Raw genomic sequence first — 25,755 nt, forward strand, 5'->3', positions numbered from 1 at the left:
CACAGCCTGTCCTTCTAGCAAACACCAGAAATAAAAAAAAAGGCAACTCTCACTTTGCTTATTCCTTCCAGCTCCCGTTTAAGCATATAGGATGTTGACCTTTGCCTTGCTCAAATTTGGGCTTAGGCTGCCATTTGTTAACCGCCCTTTTATCCAATGTTGAAAGGGACTAGAATTTTAAGCTCTTGCTGTTGTAATGTATCTTCTTTCTTTGCACAAGACATTTGGTCAGTGGCTCTACCCCTTAAATCTTATCAAATGTGGTGTCTCCATCAGTGAAGTCCTTATCGTGTGGTTGGGTGTGGGACCTCCCAATAGCCGCTCAAAGACTTTTAGTTGTGACTCTATATATGAGGCCATCTTTCTTTTTCTTTTTTTTCTTTTTTTTAAATGGATGTACCGTGAGCATAAATATATCAAAACAAAAAAAAAAATAACAAGTTCCAAATTACACCGAATAATCTCTTTTTTTTAGTCATAGGATCTTCCAAAATGATATAAGACCATCTTTCTACCCTATATTATTAAGACCGGTAGTCTGCTGCCTGCCTTCCTCTCTTGTTTACTAAATTGTTAATGAGTGCATGGAACCATGAAGCAATTGAGCCGGATCAGCTTTCCAAAGGTATCTAATATCTCTCGCAGGACAGGTCACAGAACAAGAAGTTGGCATCAAATGAATAAAATTTTGGAACATTAACTCAGTACTAATCAGCAAAATGGCTGATCTCGTATTGAATTTTTTTTCCCCGAGCTTTTTGGATCATGCATATACTACGCTCTGATGACAGAAGGGATCTCCATATTCTTCGATCGGAACAGGAAGTTCAGCAATTTGGGATGGTTGAGCTACAAAGGGAAAGAAGAAACAGGTAGCTCAGCAATATCCTCATGTGCCCCATATTGGATGAACCAATCATATGTTATCATTGGAGGCACTTCATGAGAGGAGAGTTGAATTCAAACAAAGCCACCCCACTCATGGAATGGGCATCATTTTCTTGGTTAGCTGAAGAAATGAAAAGCTAGTGCTTGTTATTTGGTCGCCTTGAGCACAGGGCCCTCCACAGAGATAGGACCATTTGCATAAGCCAAACACAAGAGGTTTTCTCCAGTTCTTGGAAGCCATGAAGAAATAGAATATGTCAGGGCCTTGTGTACTTAAACAAATGCTTCAATTGGATCTGCAGAGGCCCTACTCGAAGATATAGAATCATAGGGAAAAGCAAAAACAAGAGGTCAGTGTAAGACAAGGCATTCTCTATGGAATAAAGCCAATAAAGTAAGGGGGGGAGCACAAAAGGAAGCAAGCACTAGAAACTAAAGAAGTTGGGTCAAATACAAAAAAGCTGTGGGAACATGGAGTAACATGGAGTACAGGTACTTTCATGCCATTGCAAGGAATTTCTTGAAATTTCTAAATGCCTCTTAAATTAAGCTTTATTAGTTTATCGATGAGAAGTGGGTCAGGAGACTCAGACCTCTTGGCATTCTAAAACCATATTTGCTAACCACCAAGATGGTAGCACAGATGGAACGGAGCTTTGTTTCCACCTTTCTCTTCCCCTCTCCTTTTTCTAAGCAAAAAAAAAAAAATCGTGTTTGCTCTACAAAGACACCAGATCAGGCTTGAATTGAAAATAATATTACACTAATTAACCAACATGGTCAGAACTAAATGTAGAATCATGGGAACAACTTGCAATTGTAAACCACCGCATCGTACAAGACTAGCATGTAATTCCCAACCAACCACTTTGAAATCTCTTGGAGAGCATGACCAAGTCTCATTTTCCTTGTGAAGCTTTCTTTATTCTACTCAATGCTCTTGGAAGCGGTTGGGCTATCCACAGCAAGGCTTCCATGTGTCATAGATTCATTGGGGAACATTGTTTCTTGAAATTACTTACCTCCCATTCACAAGAAACCATGGCTACTTACCTCATCAGCATGGATGGTGATGTTCACCAAGTGGTGAGAACTCATTGTCACCTCTTAAATTCAAGTGCTATCAAGTGATGGGAAGTGGAAATAATGTTTAAAGATAAGATTAATTTTGATCATGTGACCAAGTCGAGGGCTCATGTACTCTTGGCCCTATCCATTTAAGTGCCGGGGTTTCAAAATAGGATCTTAACATGATATCACAATCTAGTGACCCTACCTACCGAAATCTCCATGCTTCTATTTACTAATGCATTTATCACCCTTTTATTCTATGCCGTATGTTCCAAGTCATACCCAGGGGCTGAGATGAACCAGCATTTCTAAGAAGTCAATTCCAATTCATTGGATGAATTGATCTATCTGTCATTAGTTTTTCTCCTATTTCTTTTTGTTCCATCTTTGACCTCGGCAACTGAATAATTAGGGCACCGTCAAGCCTATCAAATTCAAACCAGGCCAATTAGCCATACCAAATTGTCGGCCTTCTGACTTCAGTGGGTGGCCCACCTATTACCATATCTGATTAAAGAAATAGCATGCTTCCATTGAACCAAGCATATTGTATTGTATTGCGACACAAACTTATAAATCCCAAAGTTGCTAGTGAGTTATTATAGCCTTTAAAAATGACCATCCAACTGGTTATACTATATGTTGAATTATAAATTGCAGTGGACCTCCACCGAGAATAAGTTTTATGATTGTGCTGTTTGTTCCATAAATCTCGTTTATGAGAGGAAAAGTTATTTTGTGAGGATTCATATGGGTATGTGTTAGTTCCACATTAGTTATTCGTTGGGTAGTTTTTAGATAGTTATATAGAATCAAGGAATCCAAATAATACCTTCTGGCTAGATTTTTTGAATGAGGTTCTAAGTTTGTTACAAATAGTATCGGAGCGGATGTAACCCATAGCCTATATGGACTAGAAGACACTGCAGCATTGATTCATGGAGGGTGACTATGAGCTGATCATGGTGCCTGTGATTAGATTTGAATGGATTTTGACCATTAGCCTAGCAAGGATGTTAGAGCTTCAAGAAGGAAGTATGTGAGGACCCGTACGGGCGATTATTTAGTCTCACATCAGTTATTTATTAGATAGATCTTGGATATTTATACAGGATCAAGAAATCCAAATAATACTATTAGCATAATTTTAAGGATCATGTAACAACCTGCCATCATCTATAATATTTTTTTATTAGCATGACCCTATATTAACTTACATTATTTTTTCTTATATAAAGTCTGTACACGAGTATATATTATCCCTGAGGGTACCAAATATGATAGAACAAAGAAATATTCTCTCTACCTTTTTTTCTTGTTTTTTTCCTTCTTCTGCAAATATTTCAACATAGTATCAAAGCTATCGATCACCTAATCTTTTGCTGTCATCTTTTCCATCTTTGTTATGGCCGTCATCGCCGTGTCTAGAAGCTTTGAAGACCTATATTGTCGATTTATCAATCTATGTTTTCTAGTGAATCAACACCTGAATATCTTCTATTTTTCAATAGATTCGCAGAAATTTTGTTTCCCATAGATCCTCTATTTTCTAGTGAATCTATATTCGAAGAACTTATAGATCTGCATATCCTCTATTTTTGATAGATTAATATTCAAAGATCCTTCGTTTTCCATATATCTACAGCTCCTCTCCACTACTTTTCTTCTTAGCTTCAGATCTTCGATTCTCTCCTTATCGTCGCTTAGCCTCTTTCTCTCCATCTCCAATTTTATTTGCTATCTCTGGCTTCTTTACTACCCAGTTTCAGGTCTCTCTCTCCTCTTCTATAGTGTCTCCATCTAGAGGATCGTCGATCTTCAACTGCTTTGTCTCTGAGCTTTATCCTTGCTGCAACTACCATCTTCTTTGTGTATTTTCACTGTTATATCATTAGATAAGTTAATCAGCCACATCAACAAATACATCAGTCTGTCACATCATTCAAACATATCGACAGACACCAATTTGCAATGTTAGTCAGTCATATCAGCGGACGTAGTAGTCTACCATATCAGTTCGCTACGTCAGCATTGCGAAACACATTAGTTTGTTACGTTAGCTTTCTAATTTGCCGCATCAGTTTTTAAGCTGCTATGTCAGCTTATGTTCTACTATATCAAATTCTATACTGTTACATCAGTTTGACATATTAGTCTATCATATCGGCTTCTGAGTTGTTATATCAACTCCTAATCTGCTATATCAGTTTCTGAGCTACTATAACAACTCGGTTCTGTCACATCAAGCTTTGTGCTACTATGTCAGCTCTTGATCTGCCACCACATCAGCCTTTGAGCTATTATATCAGCTCCTAGTTTATAAAGTTAGCTTCTAAGCTGCTACTTCATCAGCTCTTGATCTAGTACATCAGTTTTGGGTACATTCGTTATCTAGTTTCAAAACTCAAGTTAGCATCATAGTACCATCTTAAGTTTGAAGAAAAGTGTTAGCATAATTTTAGAAATCACGTAACAACCTGCATCATCCATAAATTTTTTTTGATTAGCATAAACTTGCATTAACCTATATTATTTTCTTTATATAGAGTCTATAGACGAGTACGTATAATCCTTGAGATTTACCGAATGTGATGGAACAACGAAATAAAATCACTTTTCTCTTTTTTTTTGTTTTTCTTTTCTATAAATATTTCAACAAATACCTTCCGACTAAATCTTTTAGATGAGGTACAATTTGTTATATATCTAATTAATTTTATTTTTTATTTTATTTATTTATAATTTTTTCAGTACAACAGCTCATTCATATTCGGCATGGAGCAGTTAGCTAAATCAGGAGAAAAAAAAAATCATTTATGGCTTTGAGAGTAGGTTACTACACATTGTCGTGTCAATCAATTTGTTCTCATTGGTGCTTGAAATGATTTCTCGATCGCGCTTACAAAGAATGCACAGAGGAAAGCTGCGCCACCTCGAATAAATAGAGCTGTCACAGGACTCATTACTTTTACTTTTCACTTTTTCTTTGTGCCTATTCACCCTCTCAACTTCTCCAATGTTGCTTCCCTTTTGAACCTCATCTTATCATTTTACATAAACAACTTCAGCTACGATCTTATTTTTGAGAAGCAGCAGATGCCTGCCACTCGCTATCCCCAACAGATGCCCATTTGCCAATAATAATGATGATTCTATCATGTTTTATATTCTGATAACATATCAAATAATGTTTGGGGATGGTTTGAGCCCACTATCAAGTGAAGATTAGGGTGCAAATAGTTCGAGTTGACTCATTATCTGCTCCTGATTCAGGCCTGATTAGATCCAACTCATTTCAATTTTGAAGACTTATCGGTTGGATCAGAAAAAGAATTGACTAATTTGGGAACTAAGTCGGGTTTGGAATTTATATTTTTCGAACAACCCAATCTAACCCAACTTGAAAACCCACATTATATAAACCCTTTCTCCTTCGCAATAAATATCATTTCCATTCCTTAAATGAACCTTATTTAAACTAATCCCTCTTTGTTCATCTTAACAACTCAATTTTCCTTCACCTACTTTCACTTAAGTATATTTACATATTCATTGTTTGTTTTAAAGAATTTTCTTTCATTATGTTCTCAAGCATATCAAATTTATTTTTAAAAATTATAGTTTGTACACTTCTACCTTAAGAATAATCACTTTCTTAGATCATATAAAAAGGGCTTTTTTAATGAAAACTCAAATTTAAAGTGGCATTTTTGTTTTATTTAAATAATAATAATAATTTTATATTTAAATGTTAATTATTATATTTTTGTTATAAGATAATAGCCAAATGTTTGGTCCAAACTATGGAACCAACTCGGTTTCGATCCAAACCCAAACATTTTGGATTGCGTAGGGTCATATTGGATCCCAACCTGACCTGATTAACTCACTAGGTCATAAATCTTTTCTATGAATCCAATCCCAGTCCAACTTGAATAACCAACAGGTTGGATTCGGATCTAGAATCAAGACACAAACATAAAGCAAGCTGGGTCATGGTCAAGCATGCTGTGGGCTGACTCTACCGACTTGCAGCCCTACTGACAACAAGAATTTTGAGATTTTCTTGTAGCAAACTTTGAAGATCCAAGTGGATACACACAGCAATTTTCTTGCCATATAACAAGAGAAGATTGATGCAACTCATGGGATTTGTTGCCAAACAAGGGTCGATTGATCATCAAGTTGGCCAAATTAGTGGTTGGGAGCCCAGTAAGCTTTTCACATACACATAAACACCTTGAAGTATATATACATATATTTTTTTTGAATTTTAACATCCATGTTAATGGCATTCGGTTTAAATTAAAAATATTTTGCTTCCAATATATAGTGGAACAGAATTGCATGCCATGATACCATCTATGTTTGAACATTAATTGTTAAGGTTAGGTGGTAAATTTATCTGCTAACCAACACTTGAATTGAATAGGCTTATAAAAATCGAAGCTAGTCAAGGTGGTAAATTTTCCTAACCAACACTTATTTGAATTGAATGGACTCATTAAAACTAGTTAAATGTAGGTTGCAATTTTCATTCAACCAAAATCTCATTGGGGTATCACTCTATATCCATATTGCTAAATGATTGATATGATACATATAAAATACAATATCTTATTTTTGCAATCTTTTTCTCTTTTTAAGAATTAAGATGAGAAAGCTTGATCTCATCGAGAATAAGAAAGATTTTTCTTAATACGCTCAATTTAAATCTCTTAAAAGAAATTTAAAAGATGAAAGAATTACGAAAGTAGGGCTTAAATCCCATTTTTTTTAATTGATGATCTAAAATCAATGTACACATCCTCTATTTATAGTGATGAGATTCGTCCTTGCACAATTTAGATTGAATTTCTCTTCCTAATTCTAATAGGACTCTTTTTCCTAAAATAAACATGACTAGTGCAACAAACTCAAAAAGGCTAAAATTCTTTAGGAAGTAGATCTCAGCTTATACATCAACTTTGCCTTCTGTCATTCTATCTAATTCTTCACGGATTGAGAGATAATATCTGATCAAAGTCTTTTCCAAAAAGAAAAGTTTCGGTTTGACTGGTATATTTTAGGCTCAAAAAGTTGTAGATCTCGAAAAACTATCCGATTTCAAAAGAAAATATTATCTTAATCAGGCATCGTATGACTATGCTATGGCCTTCGAAAGTTTGGCTTGCAACACGGTTCCAAAGTGGTTCATATCAAGTTCAAAGACCCTCCTAAATCAGGGCTTTTCTTGTTTAGGAGATTTAGATCCTGCTAAATCAAAATTGAAGGTAGAAAAATGCTTGTTTTTCTATCTTGTGATTAAACCACCTAGCTTTGCTTAGATATGGTTTCTGGCCTTGCTCTTTTTTGCTCTAAATTCTCAACAAACCACTTACTCTACTCATGCATCTGGACTTCGTGGTAGGATGCTTTTTGTTGTCCCTCATCGTTGATGATGACTACAATGACTCCTCGATCTCGATTTCAGTAGATTGGTCAGCAGAATCGAGAGACGAGAGCTTGGCCTCTTGTAAGTGGTATCAGATTCTCGTACCATCGTCACAAACATGTTGTAGACATTAACAAGTCATTTTTCTTGGGCAGCAGTGACAATATTAATGTTACCTTGTGTTTTGGAGGCATTGACCATTAACTCCTTCTCGTTCTTTATAAGGCAATACTTTCTCTGTCGTCTGTAGAAGACTGCATCTCGATGTCAAAGGTATGGGCTTCCAAGGATGACCTAAAAAACTTTTAAAGAAATTACTTCACAAGTTACCTCATTAATATACCTCTCAATTAGGGCAAACTTCAAGGTATATTACATGGCAATCTTCAATTCAGCATCTTTCTAGATCCAACCGAGAGGGTAAGGATGTGGATGAGTCTTAGTTTGAAATCCTAGCTTCTGAGCCAGATTTTTTCTAGCTTTTAAGATCTACAATAGCCCCAATGATGCTCTACTTCACTTAGGGCTCGTTTGGTTCGCGGGAAAAGAAGGGGGGAAAGTGTGGTCAACGGGAAAGTAATGAGATGCCTCTTGTTTAGTTGGAGTTTTCAAAGGAGAGAGAAGGGAAAGTTGTATTCCCATGGGAATGTGATTCCCACATTTCATGGGAAAGTCTTTCCCATGAGAAACATGGGAAAGTTACTTTCCCATGAGGCGGGAATCACTCCATTTTTACTTTTTCCCAAAAAGTCCCTTCAGCATTAAAGAAGCATTAAAGAGGCATTAAAAACCTAATTTTTATTAAGGGCATAATAGGAATTATATATAACTTTCCTAGAAAAGTGGATGGCCAACCAAACATAAGCACCTTAGAAATTTGTCACTTTTTCATGGTCAACCAAACATGCCAAAAGTACTTTCCTAGGCATCCTCTTCCTAGGAATTTGTTTCCCAGGAATCATATTCCTAGGAAGGAAAATGCTTCCCGCGAACCAAACGAGCCCTTAGATCCTCAAGCAAAAAGTTCTTCTCTCATCTCTAGATCTGCCTCAATTGTTGTCTCAGCTTTCTTGCCATCAAGCTTAGTTTGAAGCAAGGTCAGAGGAAACTAGTACCGGGCACCGTACTAATTTTCCGGCGGGATGACTTAGTATGAGCCGTGTTGGGCCTATACCGAGAGGGAAACTGTGTAGAGAGGAAAAGAGAAAGAGAGAGCAAGCGGGAGAGAAAGGGCCGAAGCAGGGTGGCAGACGCTGGCAGAGGCCGGCGGAGGCCGACCTCCGCTACGAGGACTTCACTTAAAAATCACAATTTTTTTTAAGGCCACGACAAGATCCTACTTCGTTCGAAACAGGGTCAACGGCCACGGCGTCGCTCCTCGCAATTGAGGCCGGCCTCCACCAGCCTCTGCCGCCACTCTGCCGGCATCCCGTCTTCTCTCTCTCCCTCCCCCGCTAGCTCTCTCTTTCCTCCAGCAACAGATTCCATTTTTGTTGCTGAAACCATACTAGTGAGACACTAGTATGGCTCGGAAGGGCCGAAACCGCCTGGTTCAGAACAGTTCTTTCGACCCTGGTTTGGAGTCTGCTTGCTCGAGCTCATACAGCTTCTCAACTTCTATAACATTGAGAACCATCTTTCCTTTCTTCTTAGAACCGTCATCCTTTGGCTTCTTCCTCTTCAACTGCAACTCGGGGTGAAGTTACTAACATTTTTTTTGGTGTGTACATAGAGATTACAATTATCATGGCAATTTTTTTTTTGAGTCGTGTTAGCTTGCTTGTTGACCTGCTCTCCCTTCTAGCTTGATTTTTCACTGTCTTTCTTGAACTTGTTGCTTTTCTTATCTTTTTTAGGTCAATTCTTCTCCTCAATCCCCATAGCCTTTATGTTGGCTTCATTGATGTCTTCAACTTAGAGAAGCTTTAGTTCTTTTCGAATGCTATCATGGAGACCTCTGTCATACTTCATGAAAATCGCATAATTGTTAATGGAGATTCCTAGTGAGAGTGCTTGATTATGGAACTCGATGGTGTAGTCCTGAAAATTGATCATACTTCTGCCATAGGTACTACCATTTGATCCACCTATCCCCCTTGTGGTTGATCGGGTAAAACTGTTTTTTGATTGAGCCTTTGAATTTACTCCATATCAGATAAGAAATATTGTTGTTCCTCTTATACGAATTCTACTAGATAAGAGCATGGCTAGAAAGCTTGAGATGAGCAAGAGCTACTTTTGGACACTAGGTGGTGAGGAGTGTGTACAAAAGGAGCACGACCACACTTTACGCCCATCACGACTACCTCACCTCCTTCCTTGCATCACTGCTCTTGAAGCCATAGATGTCTCACGAGACTCACCATCTCTATTCAAGAAAAAGCTCTCATGCTAGAGAGTAGAAAGAGAGGACGAGAGAGCTCTCCCACCAAGGGTGGGAAAAGAATAGCACGGGAAAGAAAAAGCAAAAGAGAGGGGAAGAAATAATATATTCTAAAATGAGATAGGAACTTCGAGTTACTTATGAAAAAGATGAGGCCTGCTACTTCTGGTCATCGTCATCAAATCTTATCACTTCAATTGAAAATAAATGCCACACCTTACATCCTTGCACGGAAAATAAGAAGCATTTGTAGCATTACATTTTTTAATATCATTTTTTTCCATGATTCACGAAAAATAATTCAAAAATAAAGCAAAATAGTTCATTGAAAGCTCGATTTTTATCCGAAAGCTACTTGAGCGCGATTTTTATCCGAAACCTAATTCAATGCCCAAATCATGTTGGATATGTTACCCAAGACCCAAATCCTTTTGGATTTATTATTGGGTATAAGATTTATAGTTTTATTAATGTTTAAGTTTGGATTTAGACATCACAAATATGTTTTGGGTTTGGGCATACATATGGTCGAACCTTACCGGACTTGACTTGATGCCACCCATATTTGTCGAGGGATGTGAAGCTACAAGGGTAGGGGACGGATAGGAAGGGACAGGGAAAGCAAAAACTTGTGCCTGGGATTTTTTTTCATGTTTTTCTTATGAGCGCAGCTATACTTACAAATAATATTTCACACACAATGCTTAGATACTTCCATGGTCGCATGCGATTAATTTCTTGATTCAACCTAATAACATCTGCGGGCTGGGAGTTGAGCATTGGTGGCCTCAACCGCAACCGCAATTTGATGCTCGCATTGCCATCAGAGCGAGGTCCTCAGGCCTAAAAGCACACAAAACGGGCCTTGACAGCGTTAAGATGCGTGAAAGCACACAAAACGGGCCGAGAGCCCGAGACTCGCCCCTTCCGGAGGCTTCGATCGTCCAAACCTCAAATTCAGCTCGCGACCCAAAATTTACCAGCGGTGGGTAATTTATTTAACTGAAATAAGAATTTTACTAAAATTACTAAAATAAATCCAAAACTGCGGTTCCCTATTCAGAGGGAAAGCCCTTGAATTCTATTTCGATCTATTCGTTCTCGGGTGCATCTCGGAACAGGTCAGTCGGATCATCCTTAAGCTCGCACCCAGAGGTGCTATTGTTTATTGAATGTGGAGCAAAGATCGGGATTTGGTCTTGGTTTTGGTTTGTGCTTGATGGCCTTCTTTTGAGGCCATGGAATGCCGAGGTTGCTGAATTTCTTTATATGGATCCTTATTTAGGTTACTTGCTGGATTCCAATGAGATTTATCTGCAATTTTGCGAAGTTTTCAAATTTGTTAGTTTTGTGGGCTTGTATTAGTGTTTAATACAGCGAGAACTATAAGAAGGGTTATTTATTTTTTTTGTGTAAATTTATCTATCCATACGTGGTTCTTTGGTAGTTTTCCGGTTGATTATTTTTGACATGGATGAGACTTGAGATGTTCTCGTGATTAAAAAAATAATATTATTTGGCACTTGTCGGTACCATCAAACTCTATCAGAGAGTTCAATTTGTTGTTTTTGCTAGTGTTGCAAGTCTTAGTGTTGAGATTTTGCTGAAGAAAATTATAATACAGAGTTTAACTTCGAATATGAGGTCACCAGAGGCATGGAATTCTACCTTGTTTATCATTTCTTATCTGATTTTTACTCTTGCAACATTTGTATGTGGTTGATTTGGTAGTTCTCAGTCCGACAGTTCTTGCTATAGCGATAAGAACCATGTTCCACTATCAGTGAATATTATGAATCCCAATTTGTCTGTTTTCCAGATTTCATATGGAGGACTACCAATGGTATTATCTTAGGTTTGTTCAGATCCTTTCTCATATCTTCAAACATGTTAGCTTAGGTGTGCCTCTCCACTTTTGTGGCCCGAAAACATAGATTCAGCATTTTTGCCCCTTTTAAACAGAGTTTGCATAGTTGTCATGTCACATGCCTATATTATCTCGATCATGGTTCGCCATACCAGTCTGAATCGGAGAGTACGAAACGTATCGTACCATACCGGTACCTAGTACAGATGGTGTACCTATACTCGGCATGCAAGAACTCGATACCGTACCGTACCGACATAGTGCCAGTGTGGCACCGATACGGGGTCCGGTACTGAGATGGCGAATCTTGATCTCGATCATATTAGATTTCATTTCAGATTTCATCCCATCATGTTAGCTTCCTCTTTAGACCTATCTTTCATCTTGATGATAGCACATCTGACCTTTTCATCCCATCATGTTAGCTTCCTCTTAACATTTGTAAGTGGTTGATTTGGTACTTCTCAGTCCGACAGTTCTTACTATAGACTTAAGAACCATGTTCCACTATTAACGAATATTATGAATCCCAATTTGTCTGTTTTCCAAATTTCATATGGAGGACTACCAATGGTGTTATCTTAGGTTAGTTCAGATCCTTTCTCATATCTTCAAACGAGTTAGCTTAGGTGCACCTCTTCACTTTTGTGGCCCGAAAACATGGATTCAGCATTTTCGCCCCTTTTAAACAGAGTTGTCATGGTTGTCATGTCACATGCTTATATTATCTCGATCATGGTTCGCCGTATCAGCCCGAACCGGAGAGTACGGAATGTATCGTACTGTACCGGTACCCAGTATGTATGGCGTACCTACACTCGGTATGTAAAAAAACTTTGCACTGTACTGTACCGACACAGTGCTAGTGTGGCACCAGTACAGGGTCCGGTATCGAGACGGCGAACCTTGATCTCGATCATATTAGATTTCATTCCAGATTTCATCCCATCATGTTAGCTTCTTCTTTAGACCTATCTTTCATCTTGATGACAGCACATCTGACCTTTTCATCCCATCATGTTAGCTTCCTCTTTAGACCTATCTTTCATCTTGATGACAACATTTGACCTTTTCATTCAGTTTCTAGGAGTATTTGCTGGTAACAATCCACTCAGGAAAGAAAATAGAGAAAAGTAGTGGTGAAGAATGCTACCAAATATCATATTGATGATATCACAAGTTATAAGCTTATTATCAAAGAAAAAAAGCTGAATCTATCTCTAGCATTGGTGAGGAATGTTAAAATTTATAAGTTTCATTGGTTCTCGATTGGTTGTTTAGTTCTAATTTACATTGATCAGTCACCTTTTTGTAGAATTCCTTGTTACATTAACTCATTTGAATTTGTTGAGAATGTTTTCTTTTTTATGATCTATTAATATGTTTACATACTTTGTAGGGAAATTATTTATAAGTTAACATGTCACAATAAAATAGGTCCTTATATATTCCCATTTTTTTCTTTTGATATTTTCAGCCTCTTGGCAATATATTAATTTAAGTTGTATATTTGCAAATTTTGATCAGTGTTGTTTTCCCTTGTGGTTTTTTTCCAACTTGCCAAGGTGCTTGCCCAAGCAGATGCTTTCAGCTTAAATGCTACACAATCCACTGTATGCCCTGCATACTGCAACCATATTTATAAGACTGCCTTAAATAGCTTCATGTCCCCAATTCACGTGAGATATTATGGTTGGGACAAGTAATCAAAGCTATGATGCAATTATGATTCCTTTTGATAATGTTGATCTATTTTTTTCTTGATTTACAAAAAGAAATTATGCTATGTTGATCTACATGGTATGTGAGTTTAGCTTGAAATTTTTCTGGTGATCTTATCGAACAGTTAAGGCAACATTAGAATATGAGAATATCTATGCGTAATCTATGTGAATAGAACCTGTACTCATATTATCACATGTGTCTACATATCATTATGCACTAAAAGAAGAGATCAGTTAGAAGGCACATAATTTGCTGACAACAGAGTAAACATCCAGTTTCATATTGCCATTTCCTACCTCAGCGATTATCTTCTTTTCTATTCCATGGTAGTTCCAGAAGATGTCAAACTTTAGTGTTTTTTTTTTTAATTTTTATTTTTAAAGATGAGGTGATATTAAGGGCGATAAAAGTAGAACAAGTATAGGATCCAGGAAAAATAAAGCCCAAAAAGGGTCTGCCTATTGCCAGAAGATGGATTCAAAACTCTGAAGGGGAGAATTGCATAAAGAGAAGAGTAGAAGGCTTCTGTACAATATTTATCACATGTTTTGGTCCCTTTAGGTATTGTTGATCTCTTGAATTGGATGAGCAGTCACCGACCTGAGATTTTACATCCATCTTATAGTATGTAGGAGATAAGAACATGAGCTTTTAATTTGGTTGACTGTCGTGTTTCCAAACTTGGGACTTAAGATTATTGTATTGAACCAAAGTAACCTACAAAAAGTAATCATAGAAACTCATCTGAGAAAGATCAGATTGTTTTTTTACTGTGGAAGTAAGATTTTTCATTTTACTCTTTAATTTGATGCTGGTAAGACCCATAAAATCATAATACAACTCTAATAATTCAGCATAATCACACATCAACTTCCTAATATCCTTTGATGATATATTTCAGTGTGGTTTTATTTCTCTATCTGTGAAAGCTTTACATCGGGGTTTTAGAATCTTGAAATGATCGACTCTTTGTGCACCAGCATGGACTTTTCTATTGATTTCTGCCTTTTCTGGTTTGATATATATCATTTTAATTTGGTTGTGCTAAACTGCTTATGTTTTGAATTTATAAGACACTGATGTTTAGTTAATATTACATTAACCATGTTTCCACATGCACAGATAGTCTCCTGTTCTCATATAGATTCTCAACACTGCAAATTAGGTACATAAATATTTAAATGTTGCTTTTTGCTGAGATGTGCCAATCCATCAAGAATTGCTGTTGATATGATGCTGACGCCAAAAGTTTTGTCTAAATGTCCGCGGCGGATTACTTGTGTTACATGTGCATTTGTCCAAGTTCCCTTTTTCACAGCCAGCTTGATGATGTCCAGTTTAGAGGAGCCACTAGGGATTGATAACTTGCCGAATTGGAGTGCACAAAAGCTTCAAAGATTCACATCAAGTGCTTGCAGGCCCAAACAAGATGACTCGGAAATGAGTAACTGCACTATTGAAGGCAGACATCATATCTCCTCTTATATTTGCAAGTGAGTGTGACTTCCTTAAGCAGAAGCATGCTGCGTGATAAATGCATGTTTATACACCCATCTACTTTGCTACCAGTGGGTATGGTTTAGATTTGTGGATATGCATTCTGGGAACTGAAGTTGGGGTTCTGTCCTTGTTGTGGTGGTCAAATTTTATGCTTCCGAAGGATGCATCCCAAATGAAATTACTGATAGAATTTCCATGCTTGTTTTCTTCATCTGGTCTTACATTGTGTCAAAGTGACTGAACATGGGTACAATTGTGATTTTTATGGAGATCTCTGTACATTTTGTTGCTTCTAGTGGCATCAGACATAATTGAACAAGCAATAAGCATTTGCAATTTCATTTAGCATTTAAGCTAAACTATATTTGCGTTATCGAAAAATGTAAGCTAAATATGTTTTATTATATAAATAAATCTAACCAACAAGCCATTAGAAACTAACTATTATATTCGAGCAAATAGCTCAAACTTAAAGAATGGAAAACATTTACCCTTCCTACTTTTATTAAATTTTTGCAATATTTCATGCAAGGTTTGCTGTTTTTGTACTGCTTGTATGGTGGTACCAAACCATACTATACTAGCACTCGGTATGGTAATGCATACCAGTTTAGTATCGGAACAACATCATTTGACTTTTTTCTTTATTTCTTTTTGAGGATTATTTTAAACAGGGTCTGCCAAATCGGGCCAAACCGTCCGGTTCGGGCAGTGCTGAGACGACCCAGCGTGAAACTGGGTCGGTTCGCTTATTATTTTTAGTTCTGGCCTCGAACTAGCTGAATAGGGTCCGACCGGCCGGAACCGGTGTGAACCAGCCTAGAACCAGCTGGTTCAGTTCAAACTCTGTGCAAACCGGCTGGTTTGCACCGAGTCAACTCGGTTGCGAACCGGGCCTCTCATTGTGGACTTGTTTGATGCTTTAATTGAAGTTGGGAAGGTCCGAGAAGGCCTTCCCAACAGCAAATAAAAGTGGTTGAGAGATTTTCTCCGCTTTCCTTTCTCAATTACTAAAAAAACTCGCCGATTTAGCAGTTTAGAAGGAAGATCTAAGCCTAAATAAGGTATGTTTCCTTTCTCCTATCTTATTTTCTTAGTTTTTTTTTTTGCTTGAAAAAATAGATCGAAACTTGCAAAATAGGAGAAGATCATGCCAAAATTTTTGATTTGGGCTTGATTTAATTATATGTTGTAGATCTATGGACGATCTACACGACAAAAATTTTTAATTTTTGGATTATATATAATTTTTCAAAATAAAAAATATCTTTTTGGATAAAAAATATTTTTTTAAAATAAATAGAAATTAAAAATGTCAAATGAGAAACATATTTAGGGGCATGCAGTCTACTCTTCATAAAAATTTGGTGTTCATTCATTCAAGTTTTGATGCGATCAAGAGCAAAGTAGCCTAGGCCTAACTTTGAAAAAAATTGAGAAATAAGTAACTTTTGTTGCATGCCCCATGGCCTAAAAAATATATGTAACATCCATTGTTAGCTTTTACATGGATATGACTTTAAATTAATTTTTTAAAATATTAATATTTAAAAATTATTTTTAAAATTGAAAAATAATAAAAAATATATAAATAATTTTAAAATTTATGAAAAATTAGTACTACGTATTACATAATTTAGAAGTAAATGTTGAGCTAGAAATCATATTTTTTTGAATTTATAAAATTTAAATCTATTTTTAAATTTGAAATTTATTAGAAATATATAAATAAATAAAAAAAATAAAAAATTAGTATTATGTTAGATAAATCAGATGTATTTTTTGAGATAAAAAATTATTTTCGTCGTAACAAAATTTTACTATTTTTAAAGAATTGATAAACTGACATACTTGATGAACTTGTATGAAATTGGCTGGGATCATGGGCAAATGCTCTTGGGTCGGCACCATTGAAAGTGCAATTGGTGCAATACATAGTTCAAAGAAGGATGAATAGTTGAAGCAGCACTAGTTGGTGGTTACTCCGATATATCTATGTGCCGAAAATATTCACAGGAGGTTCGACAACTGATGAAGAAGTACTTCATTGATTTTAGAGCAGCGAAAGAGAGGGTTACCAAAAAAAAAGGCGGAGGTGGACTGCCGAGCGGTAGAGCTACCTTCCTATCACTCTAGGGAGTCAGTGGAGGCATCCGCTCCAGATGATGAGGAGGCACAGGTCTAGGCATAGGGCTTGAAAGCATCATTAATATATTAAATAGAAGTTTCCTACCATAGGTTTAAGTATAATCACAGCAACGATCTTTTTGAGAGCAGAGATTTAAGCACAAGCTTTTGTGATCCAGAAGACGTCCAAAAGAATCAATCTAACACTAAGTAATAATATTAGCAACAACTTTATTCAGTTTCTTGATCAAACTTGTTATCGTATAATCATCTCTATGGTAAAAGAGATTTTGATTGACTTGGAGGGTATGAGCAAATGACCTTGTTGGCAAAATCAAATCTCAAGGAGCCTTGGCATGTTGAAGCAGACTAGTAGATTATGAATCTGCTTAAGAGTCTTATGTCTAATGATGATTGATTTAGCAGTTCTTCTTATCACAACCACTTCAATGCCTGAAATTGCTAAAATGCATTCAGTTTAAAGGAAGCTTTTATATGAACTTATGAAGTTTATCATAGTGGGCATTGCACAATCTCCAAATAAGATTACTGCTCCTGTTGAAACTGTAAACTCATAAAAAAATATTCTTGTGTAATCTGCTTTATAATCCTCATTAGTCATGACTCGTTCAATACCATCCTTTATGTTACTTTTTCAATAATGCCTGATTCCTTTTCCATACATCACTTTCATGTTATTACATGGTGACATATATGTTATTCTTTGTTTTTTTTGTTTTTTCTATAGTGAAGAATATACAGGGGAAAGACAACCTTGGGAGAAGATTCGGCCAAAGTCCTTTACGTTAAGAACCTCATACTTTGGCAGGTATCAAAGGGTTTATGATGGTCTATATGGTTCACGAGATTTGCAAGGTTGCTACTTTAGCTCATCTCGCAGCGACAGGGAAATAACAGGTCCAACAAGCAAGGTGCTCAAAAATTGAAGGATACTTTAAATTTTGTAGTTTCTATGTGTTGTTGCATTTTTCCTAGATATGTTGGTATGCAACTTATAGACGCAAAGGAAAAAATCCTTTTCTTTTTTTTTGGGACAAAAGACCTCAATTAAGGGTATAATCTGTTCTTCTTTACAAGATTTTTTTCCTTTTCCAGTGAAAATAGTATTCACTAAAGATGAATTTCTAAACTGTTAGTTTCTAATCTTATATTTTCATTTTCATTATGTATCACATTTTCATATTTATTGTGCTTTTATTAGCTTAGACCTTGTTTAAAGGTCCATACATTATGATGACAATTAAGCTAACTGATATCATCCTTTTTGTTCACTAATTACATCTCTTAAATGTTTTAGGGGTATAGTGATCTCTTTGTCGTCATGTATGTGCTTTAAGTGTATTAACCATATATTGTATATTATATTCAAAAATGTTCTGCTTCCTGTCCTATTTCATGCTCATAAAGAAGCTAATCTTTCTTATTTTGCCCACACAATTTTGGGACTTATATCTTAGCTTATTTTGACTGGAGATGTGAAGCATGGATGTAGATAGGGAATACAGATATGGCACAATATACAATATGGATATGTTAACATGAGAAATCTTGGAAAAATAGGATACAATACGGCTGAGATATGTGAAAAGATTGTGTATGTATGTGATGCATTAGTATATGTATTATATCTATATATGTACATGCATACATACACACAAATACATATGTATCAATGTGTATATAAAAAGCATCCATAAAGCAAAATATCCTATTATTATACTTTATACGGTAATATTAACTTTTATAAGCACATTATTAGTTATTATTCCATAGACTATAGTTCATTTATATTTTAATATTAAAATATTAATAGTCAAAAAATTGACCCTCGATTATATTTTGGAGGTATTGGGGAAGTATGTAAAGCAAGGTTCGTCGTCTTGGTACCGGACCTCGTACCAAACCACACTAGCACAGTGTCTGTAATCTGTATGGTACGGTATGGTACAAAATTTGTTTGGCGTACCAAGTGTTGGTATGCCATCCGTACCGGATATCAGTACCGAACCGGTATGGTACGATATGTTTTGTATCGCCTGATTTGGGCCGGTACAACACACCTTAATATAAAGTGTATGTGGAAGTATCCTAAGTGTCTTTTTGTTTTGAAAATAGGATACTTAACACAAGTATCAGACATCCAAAAAGTATCTGACGAGTATTGGTATTTGAAAGATATGACATAAGATTTGAAGTATTGGTTCGCTGTACCAGTACATAGCACCTCGTACCAGGCACATCGTACCATGCTAATACTAAACTGAGACTTGTTATGGAAGATGTATCGAGTCTTGGTTTGCCGAACCAACCCTTGTGTTGGGCGTATTGATATTGTACCAACATGGTATTGGGATCTAGTAATGGGTATCTATTGGTAACAAATTGATATGGTACCTATAGTATAGTTCCTATACTAACACAGGTCTACGGATCCTTTTCTCATGCCTAGCCATGGTAATGTCTAAAACGTGTGGTACGTGTCGGTACAACAAAAAGCTGGACGACACATGTTACAACATGAACCTAGGCGGTATTGTTGGTATAATGGTTCATCATACCGGTACATACCACCTCGTACCAGGCACACTATACCATACTAATACTAAATTGAGACTTGTTATGGAAGTCTTGGTTTGCCGAACCAACCCTTGGGTGTACTGACATTGTACCAACATGGTATTGGGAACTAGTATCAAGATGGTGAACCTTGGCTGGTACAATATGAAATTGAATATTATGTCGGTACAACAGGACACTGGGTGGTATTTGTTTGTACAACTCGAAGTTGGGCAGAATTGATCAATTCCACCTGATACAAGTTGGTTCGGATCAAAGTATGCTGAACTAACTGGAACTGATTGGTTCCGCTCGTACCGAACCGGTGTCAATAGGCACCGGCACGGTACATCATATAAATTCGGTTCCGACCCAGTTTAGGTCGGAATCGATTGGTTCCGTACTTGAACTGGTGCGTACCGGCTCGGTATGCACCGGTACAAGCCGGTACCATTTGCACCGATACAAGCCGGTATTGGTGCGAACTAGGCCGGTGCGTTGGCTTCCTCATGCGCCCGCGTGCCTGCGCGTGGGGAAGAGCCGTTCGCACTAGTACAAGCCGGTACCGTTCGCACCGTACAAGCCGATATTGGTGCAAACTAAGCCGGTGTGATAGCTTCCTCATGCGCCCGCGCGCCTGCGCGCGGGGAAGAGCGCCCGCGCAGGATTCCTTGCACTGGAAACGTGCCAACAGGCGATTCCCCGGGATGGGAACGCGCCCGCGGGCGGGGCAGCGCTCCCACGTGGGTTGTCAGCCCGTGTGGGCCATTTAATGCCACTCTGTGGCATTTAACATGCCTACGCGCGATTCCCCGCGCAGGGAACCGCGCCCGCGGCCAGCTCTCCAGCAAAGTATCGCTCCTACGTGCGATTCCGCGCACGGTTCCCCGCGTGGGGTAGTGCGCCCACACGGGCTGGTAGCTCGCGTGGGCCATTTAATGCCACAGAGTGGTTTTGGCATTTAATGCGTCCGCGTGCGTCCGCGTGCGTCCACGCGTAATTTTTTTTTCGCGTCTGCGCGTCGCGTCCCCGCGCATGTATCGACCGGTACCGAACCGGTACTGTACCGGTATCGGTGCCCACCGGTACGTTGTTACGGTCAGTCCGGCGGACCTTAGTTCGGATACTAAACCTTGGTACCATATTGGTACCTTCCAATATTGTACAGTATGCTTGGTACAAGGTGTTTTGTATCAGTGTAGTGAACCATGTGTAAAACTAATATATTTGAACTCATGAAAGTAACATAACTACTAGCAAGATTATTTACATGATTTTCTAGGATTCTGTGAAGATCAATGGCAATGGGCTGATGTTCATCTCAACTTGAAGCTGCTGCAGTTTGATTGTGAGAAGTCCTATTTTTCTGGAAGTGTGCAAATCAAGATGCTAAACGTCTATAAATTAAGATCAATTTGGTATGGACATGTGCAGGGCTTAACACAATGTAGACTTCCAACGATGGGGGAAATCTAGGGCTTAGTTGAAGGTTCAAATCAGATTCTGTAGACTAGAAAGAAAATAGGTTTACGATGAGAGTTAGATCAAGCATTTGATCAACCAATTGGTGTAGTTTTAGAGAAAACATATGTTGCTAAAAACAGGATAGAAACATATTAGAGATTTGAAAAGAAGCATTAGTTTTAGGCTTTCAAATCAGCGAAAAGAGGGAGCAAGAGGGGCTGTTGTTGTTTCAAAACTGCAGTAACTATAATCTGTTTTTTCTGGACCCAATTATAGCAAGCTTAGGACCTATGATACATGGACACATGGATACAACACAATACGGATGCAACAATACTACATACCTGGAAAATGTAGGAATGATATGACTAGTATATGTCAGTAAGTACATATTTTTTATTTATGTACATGCACATGGTCGTATGTAAGAAAAGCATCCCTAAAGCATGGTAGGCTGTGAAAATACAATCGTTCATACTTTCCATAAGCATCAATTTTTGGTCATCATTTAAATCCACAGATATAATCTACTAATATTAGCATCATACAAAAAGTTAACATTAAAACGTTGACCATTCACTGGTAAAAAGTTAACATTGAAAAAAATAAGGAAATGCCCTTCTCCTCATTTTGTAGGTACCAAGGAAGTATATCAGCATATTCAAGAAGTATCTGGAGTACTATTTTTTTTTAAAATTTTGGTAAATAAGATATTTCACGCAAGTATTGGACATGTGTTAGAGAATTATTTTAAGGAATATTAGCATTCAATATGTATGCAGTACAAACACGGAGCATTTTAGGGTTTAAAAATAGGAATCAAGTGAGCAAGAGGGACTGCTCTTGTTTCAGAAGTGCAGCAACTATGACCTGTTATTGTTCGAACCAGACAAGCAAGCCTAGAACCTATGAAGCGTATACATGGATACAATATACAGATACGACATCATATGATACACCGATATTGACAAACCTTGACAAGATATGATATGGCTGGTATATATTAATAAATATGTGTATTTTACACGTATATACATGCAAGAATACATATACAAATATTTACATATGTAAAAAGAGCATTCGTAAAGCATGATAGGCTATCAAAATAATATAGTCTATACTTTTTATGAGCATCAAATTTTATAATGTCATCATTTAGTCTTCATTCAAATCCGATAGATGCTAATATAATATTAGGCTACAAAACTGACCATGCACCATTAAAAGGTTAACAATAAAAGAAAAAGAAAATGCCCTTCCCCTCATTTCGGAGCTATTAGGGAAGTATCTCAGGCAAGGATCGCTGAATCATTACCGGGTGCCGTATTGATCGGCCATCAGTAGTACAGTTCTGTACTGTATTGGCACATGGTACAGAGTGGTGTACCAGTCATTTGACCGGTTTGCCTTTTTCTTTATTTTTTATTATTTTTTATTTTTTCTTAACATTTTTTTGTTTCCATTTATTATTTTGTTGGTTATAGTTTAATTTGTAATTTTGACACTGTTTTGATGCTTTTTGGTCATGAAATAGAGTTGAATATATGTACAATATGCATACATATAACATATGAAGTAAATTTAATGTATTTAAACCACAAAATATGTATCGATATCTAAAATTTTGTAAAGTGTTGATATCCCTCGTAGACGTCAGGATCGTGATCATAGTCCGAGACTGAGATACCATTCCAAGATTTCAAGATGACTACCCCATATTACTACATCCTCTCATAATGTGCACTCGCAGGATAGCCACCTTGATACTAGACTGGTCATCAGGAGGTCTTGGTAGCAAATCCAACTTGTAAATTGCTTGAAGTTTTGAAGGATGGTACCCACTCGAACACAACACCTCAAAAGGACAATATCCATATGGGTCATAGGTTGGCTGTGCGGAATAGGATCCGGTGTACGACTCAAATCCAAATACATCTAAGGACCTAACTCCATATGTGAGGCCATTTGCAGTAGAGCATCATGTCTTGATGGATCTCGAGGTTCCCGTCTTCTATATACAATGGTATCCTTGCATATCATGCACTATGGTTCATGTTCTGTGTGGCATGAGTAACTTGGACTTACTGATGAATCGAAGACCTTGGGGCTGCAAGTCATATATTGTCATGCAATGTCCGTTACTACCTCCCTTGCCATCAAATGCATTGTCGCTTGAACTGTTATCATCGCTGATATTGTGTGGGCAACCATTCATCCGAGAGCTTACTAGTCTTCGAATCTAAGTAAACAGACTCCTCGACTCTCTTCAATAGAACTACAACTCCATTTTCTTTTCCTTTCTTTTTGACCTGAGGAGCTGCCTTGTTTCCCCGGATGCCCCTCTCGGCCTGGCTCTGTTGGGTGGATCAATTGTGATGATGATGATCATCGACTCGAAGGTGATTTAAATGATTGGTGGAAGCACATTATGTTTCGCTTCATAGGTCAATGTGCTTCAAGAATGATAATTAGGCAACATGGCCTACTAGTACAATAGGGCTGGTCACAATACCATAGCTAATTAAGGTGATGACTCTAGTTAATAGAGTTGGGCTGATTGGAGCCATGGTATGTTGAACCGGCCTGTACCGGCCGGTTCAACATGTATCGTATCAGTCTGGGCCTTGACCGATATGACGGAGTAGTGAAAACTGGTACAGGGCCCGTAGATGCCGAACCCAGCTGGAGCCGGGGAAGAAGAAGAGAAGGAGAGAGCGAGCGGAGGAGGGAGGGAGAAGGAGAGGCCTCCATTGCCTGTGAAGGACCGTGGGGGGCCGGCGGAGGCCGAGGGGGGCGGCAGAGCCTGCGGGGGGGCGGAGGAGCCCGTGGGGGCGCGACAGAGGCTGAGGGCACGACTGCGTCCCCTGTTTCACAACCACAGTTTTTTAATTTGGAAATTTTTTTCGAAACAGGAGACGCGGCCGCGGTCTCGGCCTCTGCCGCACCCCCGCGGGCTCCCCCGCCCCCCCTCGGCCTCCGCCGCCCCCCCGCAGCCCTTTGCGGGTGGCGGAGGCCTCTCCTCCTTCCCTTCCCTGCTCGCTCTCTCCTTCTCTTTTTTTCCTTCGGCTCCGGCTAGGCGCACCCGCTTTTGCAGAAAAGAGCTGGCCGGTTCGGTACCGGTTTAAACCGGTCCAAACTGGAACCGTACTGGTCCTGTAGGCGATTGGTACGCCTACCGATATCGGTACGGCGTATGTTGATTAGAGCACCAAAGAACTCAAGGTGATCAGACTAGCTAAGGTCAGGTAAGGCACTACTTGGTTAATTCTTTAGAAGTTGCCGATGATGTGCCATTATGGGATAATAACAAGGATGCTTCAGAACCTTCAATTGTAGTTGGTGTAGATCATCCAATGATGACAACAATGATGACAAGGATAACAGCAATCATGATGAGGTTACTGTTGTTAGAGATGGTGTTTGAGCAAATGGTTGGTCAAGGTGACTGAGCCCATTTACATATAGGCTGGTTTAGACTACTACACCTAGGATCCTTTTCACTCTGCAAAAGGTAGTTTATCTTGCTCTTGTAAGTCTGTTCAAGGCTACAGATGGTCACAGGAGCCACACTTGTATGGTTGGGGACATCACAAGGACACATATGCCATCATAGAGGGAGCTGGCTTGGCTAGGTGGTCAGGTGTTGAAACATCAACACTTGCAGTAGGTTAGATTTACAAATCCTTTTCATTTTACAAATATAGAGGATCTTCCATCTCTCTGATGATTAGAGTGTGTGCAAAGCTTCACATCCATGCATAAAGCCTAAAATTTTAGTTTGTCATGGCACTTTTAGTTGGATGCTAGGAAATATAGTTACGCAGATGTCAACAATACATATGGCAGCTCTATAGCAGCCCTCGCAATCAGTGTTTTGTTGCTGGTGCCTGTAAAGATAGTTCATGTCACATACATTTTAGTACACCACGGTACAAATTTTTTGAGGCAGCATCATGAGTAGAAGCATGCCTATATATCCCTATAATAGTACGAGCCGGTTCAACCCGTACCGGACCGATCCGGTTCAAGCGTAGAAAACAGCTCTGGCCCCTTTGGAGCTGGAATTGAGCGGTACAAGCCCGGTATCGGTGTGAACCGGACTGGTTCGTATTGATACGGGCGCAGGGCAGCGCACCCGCGCGGGTGCAAGTTGGGAACCGTGCGGGCTCGGTTCCGCGCGTTGGGCAGCGCCTGCGTGGGCGCGAGTTGGGAACCGCGTTTACGCGCGGTTTCCTGCGCTGGGAACCGCGCCCGCGCTGGCCCGTGTGGGGCTTTTAATTCCACAGAGTGACATTTAATGCGGCGCGCACTATGCGCTTCCGCGGGCTTTTTTCCGCACGCATGCTGCGCTCCGTCGGCCGATTCGGTACCGGTTCAAACCGGTCCTAACCGAAACCATACCGGTCCGGTAGGCGACTGGTACGCCTACAAGTATCGGTACGGCATACCTTGGTACTAAGACTACTTTGGTGAACCTAGTAACTAAGTAGGATGTTTATGAGACCACCAGGCATTCGATGTGGTAATGCAGTGAGGTTAATGGGAAATTGGTGTCAATTGAAATAATTTATTAATTACTGATGAATATGTGTTTCTAAAGTAATGCTTGACTTTGCAGTTCTATTAACATTTGTCATGTATATGCATTAAGATGAATACACATGTATTTTCTTGGTTCAACCTAAATAAAAAGGGCGTCTTAGTGAAGGTTCTAAATCC

General features: G+C 38.5%; 1 protein-coding gene across 5 annotated transcripts in view; it reads left to right on the forward strand.

The window, feature by feature from the left end:
• Positions 1-10,739: 10,739 nt before the first annotated feature.
• Positions 10,740-25,755, forward strand: part of LOC103713279 (hydroxymethylglutaryl-CoA lyase, mitochondrial-like) — a 30,459-nt gene continuing 15,443 nt past the window's right edge. For 2 of the 5 annotated variants that reach the window (XM_008800150.4, XM_039119365.1), the window contains exons 1-3: positions 10,801-10,897; positions 14,534-14,861; positions 17,744-17,927. In XM_008800150.4, coding sequence (XP_008798372.2) covers positions 14,599-14,861; positions 17,744-17,927 — 447 coding nt within the window. In that variant the 5' untranslated portion in view covers positions 10,801-10,897; positions 14,534-14,598. Of the gene's footprint in view, positions 10,762-10,800; positions 11,028-14,533; positions 14,862-17,743; positions 17,928-25,755 lie in introns of those variants that run through there. The other 3 variants (XM_026807023.2, XM_008800151.4, XM_039119364.1) reach the window with 3 other exon arrangements.

Source organism: Phoenix dactylifera, unplaced genomic scaffold, assembly GCF_009389715.1.
Source record: "Phoenix dactylifera cultivar Barhee BC4 unplaced genomic scaffold, palm_55x_up_171113_PBpolish2nd_filt_p 000537F, whole genome shotgun sequence".
NCBI lineage: Eukaryota > Viridiplantae > Streptophyta > Magnoliopsida > Arecales > Arecaceae > Phoenix > Phoenix dactylifera.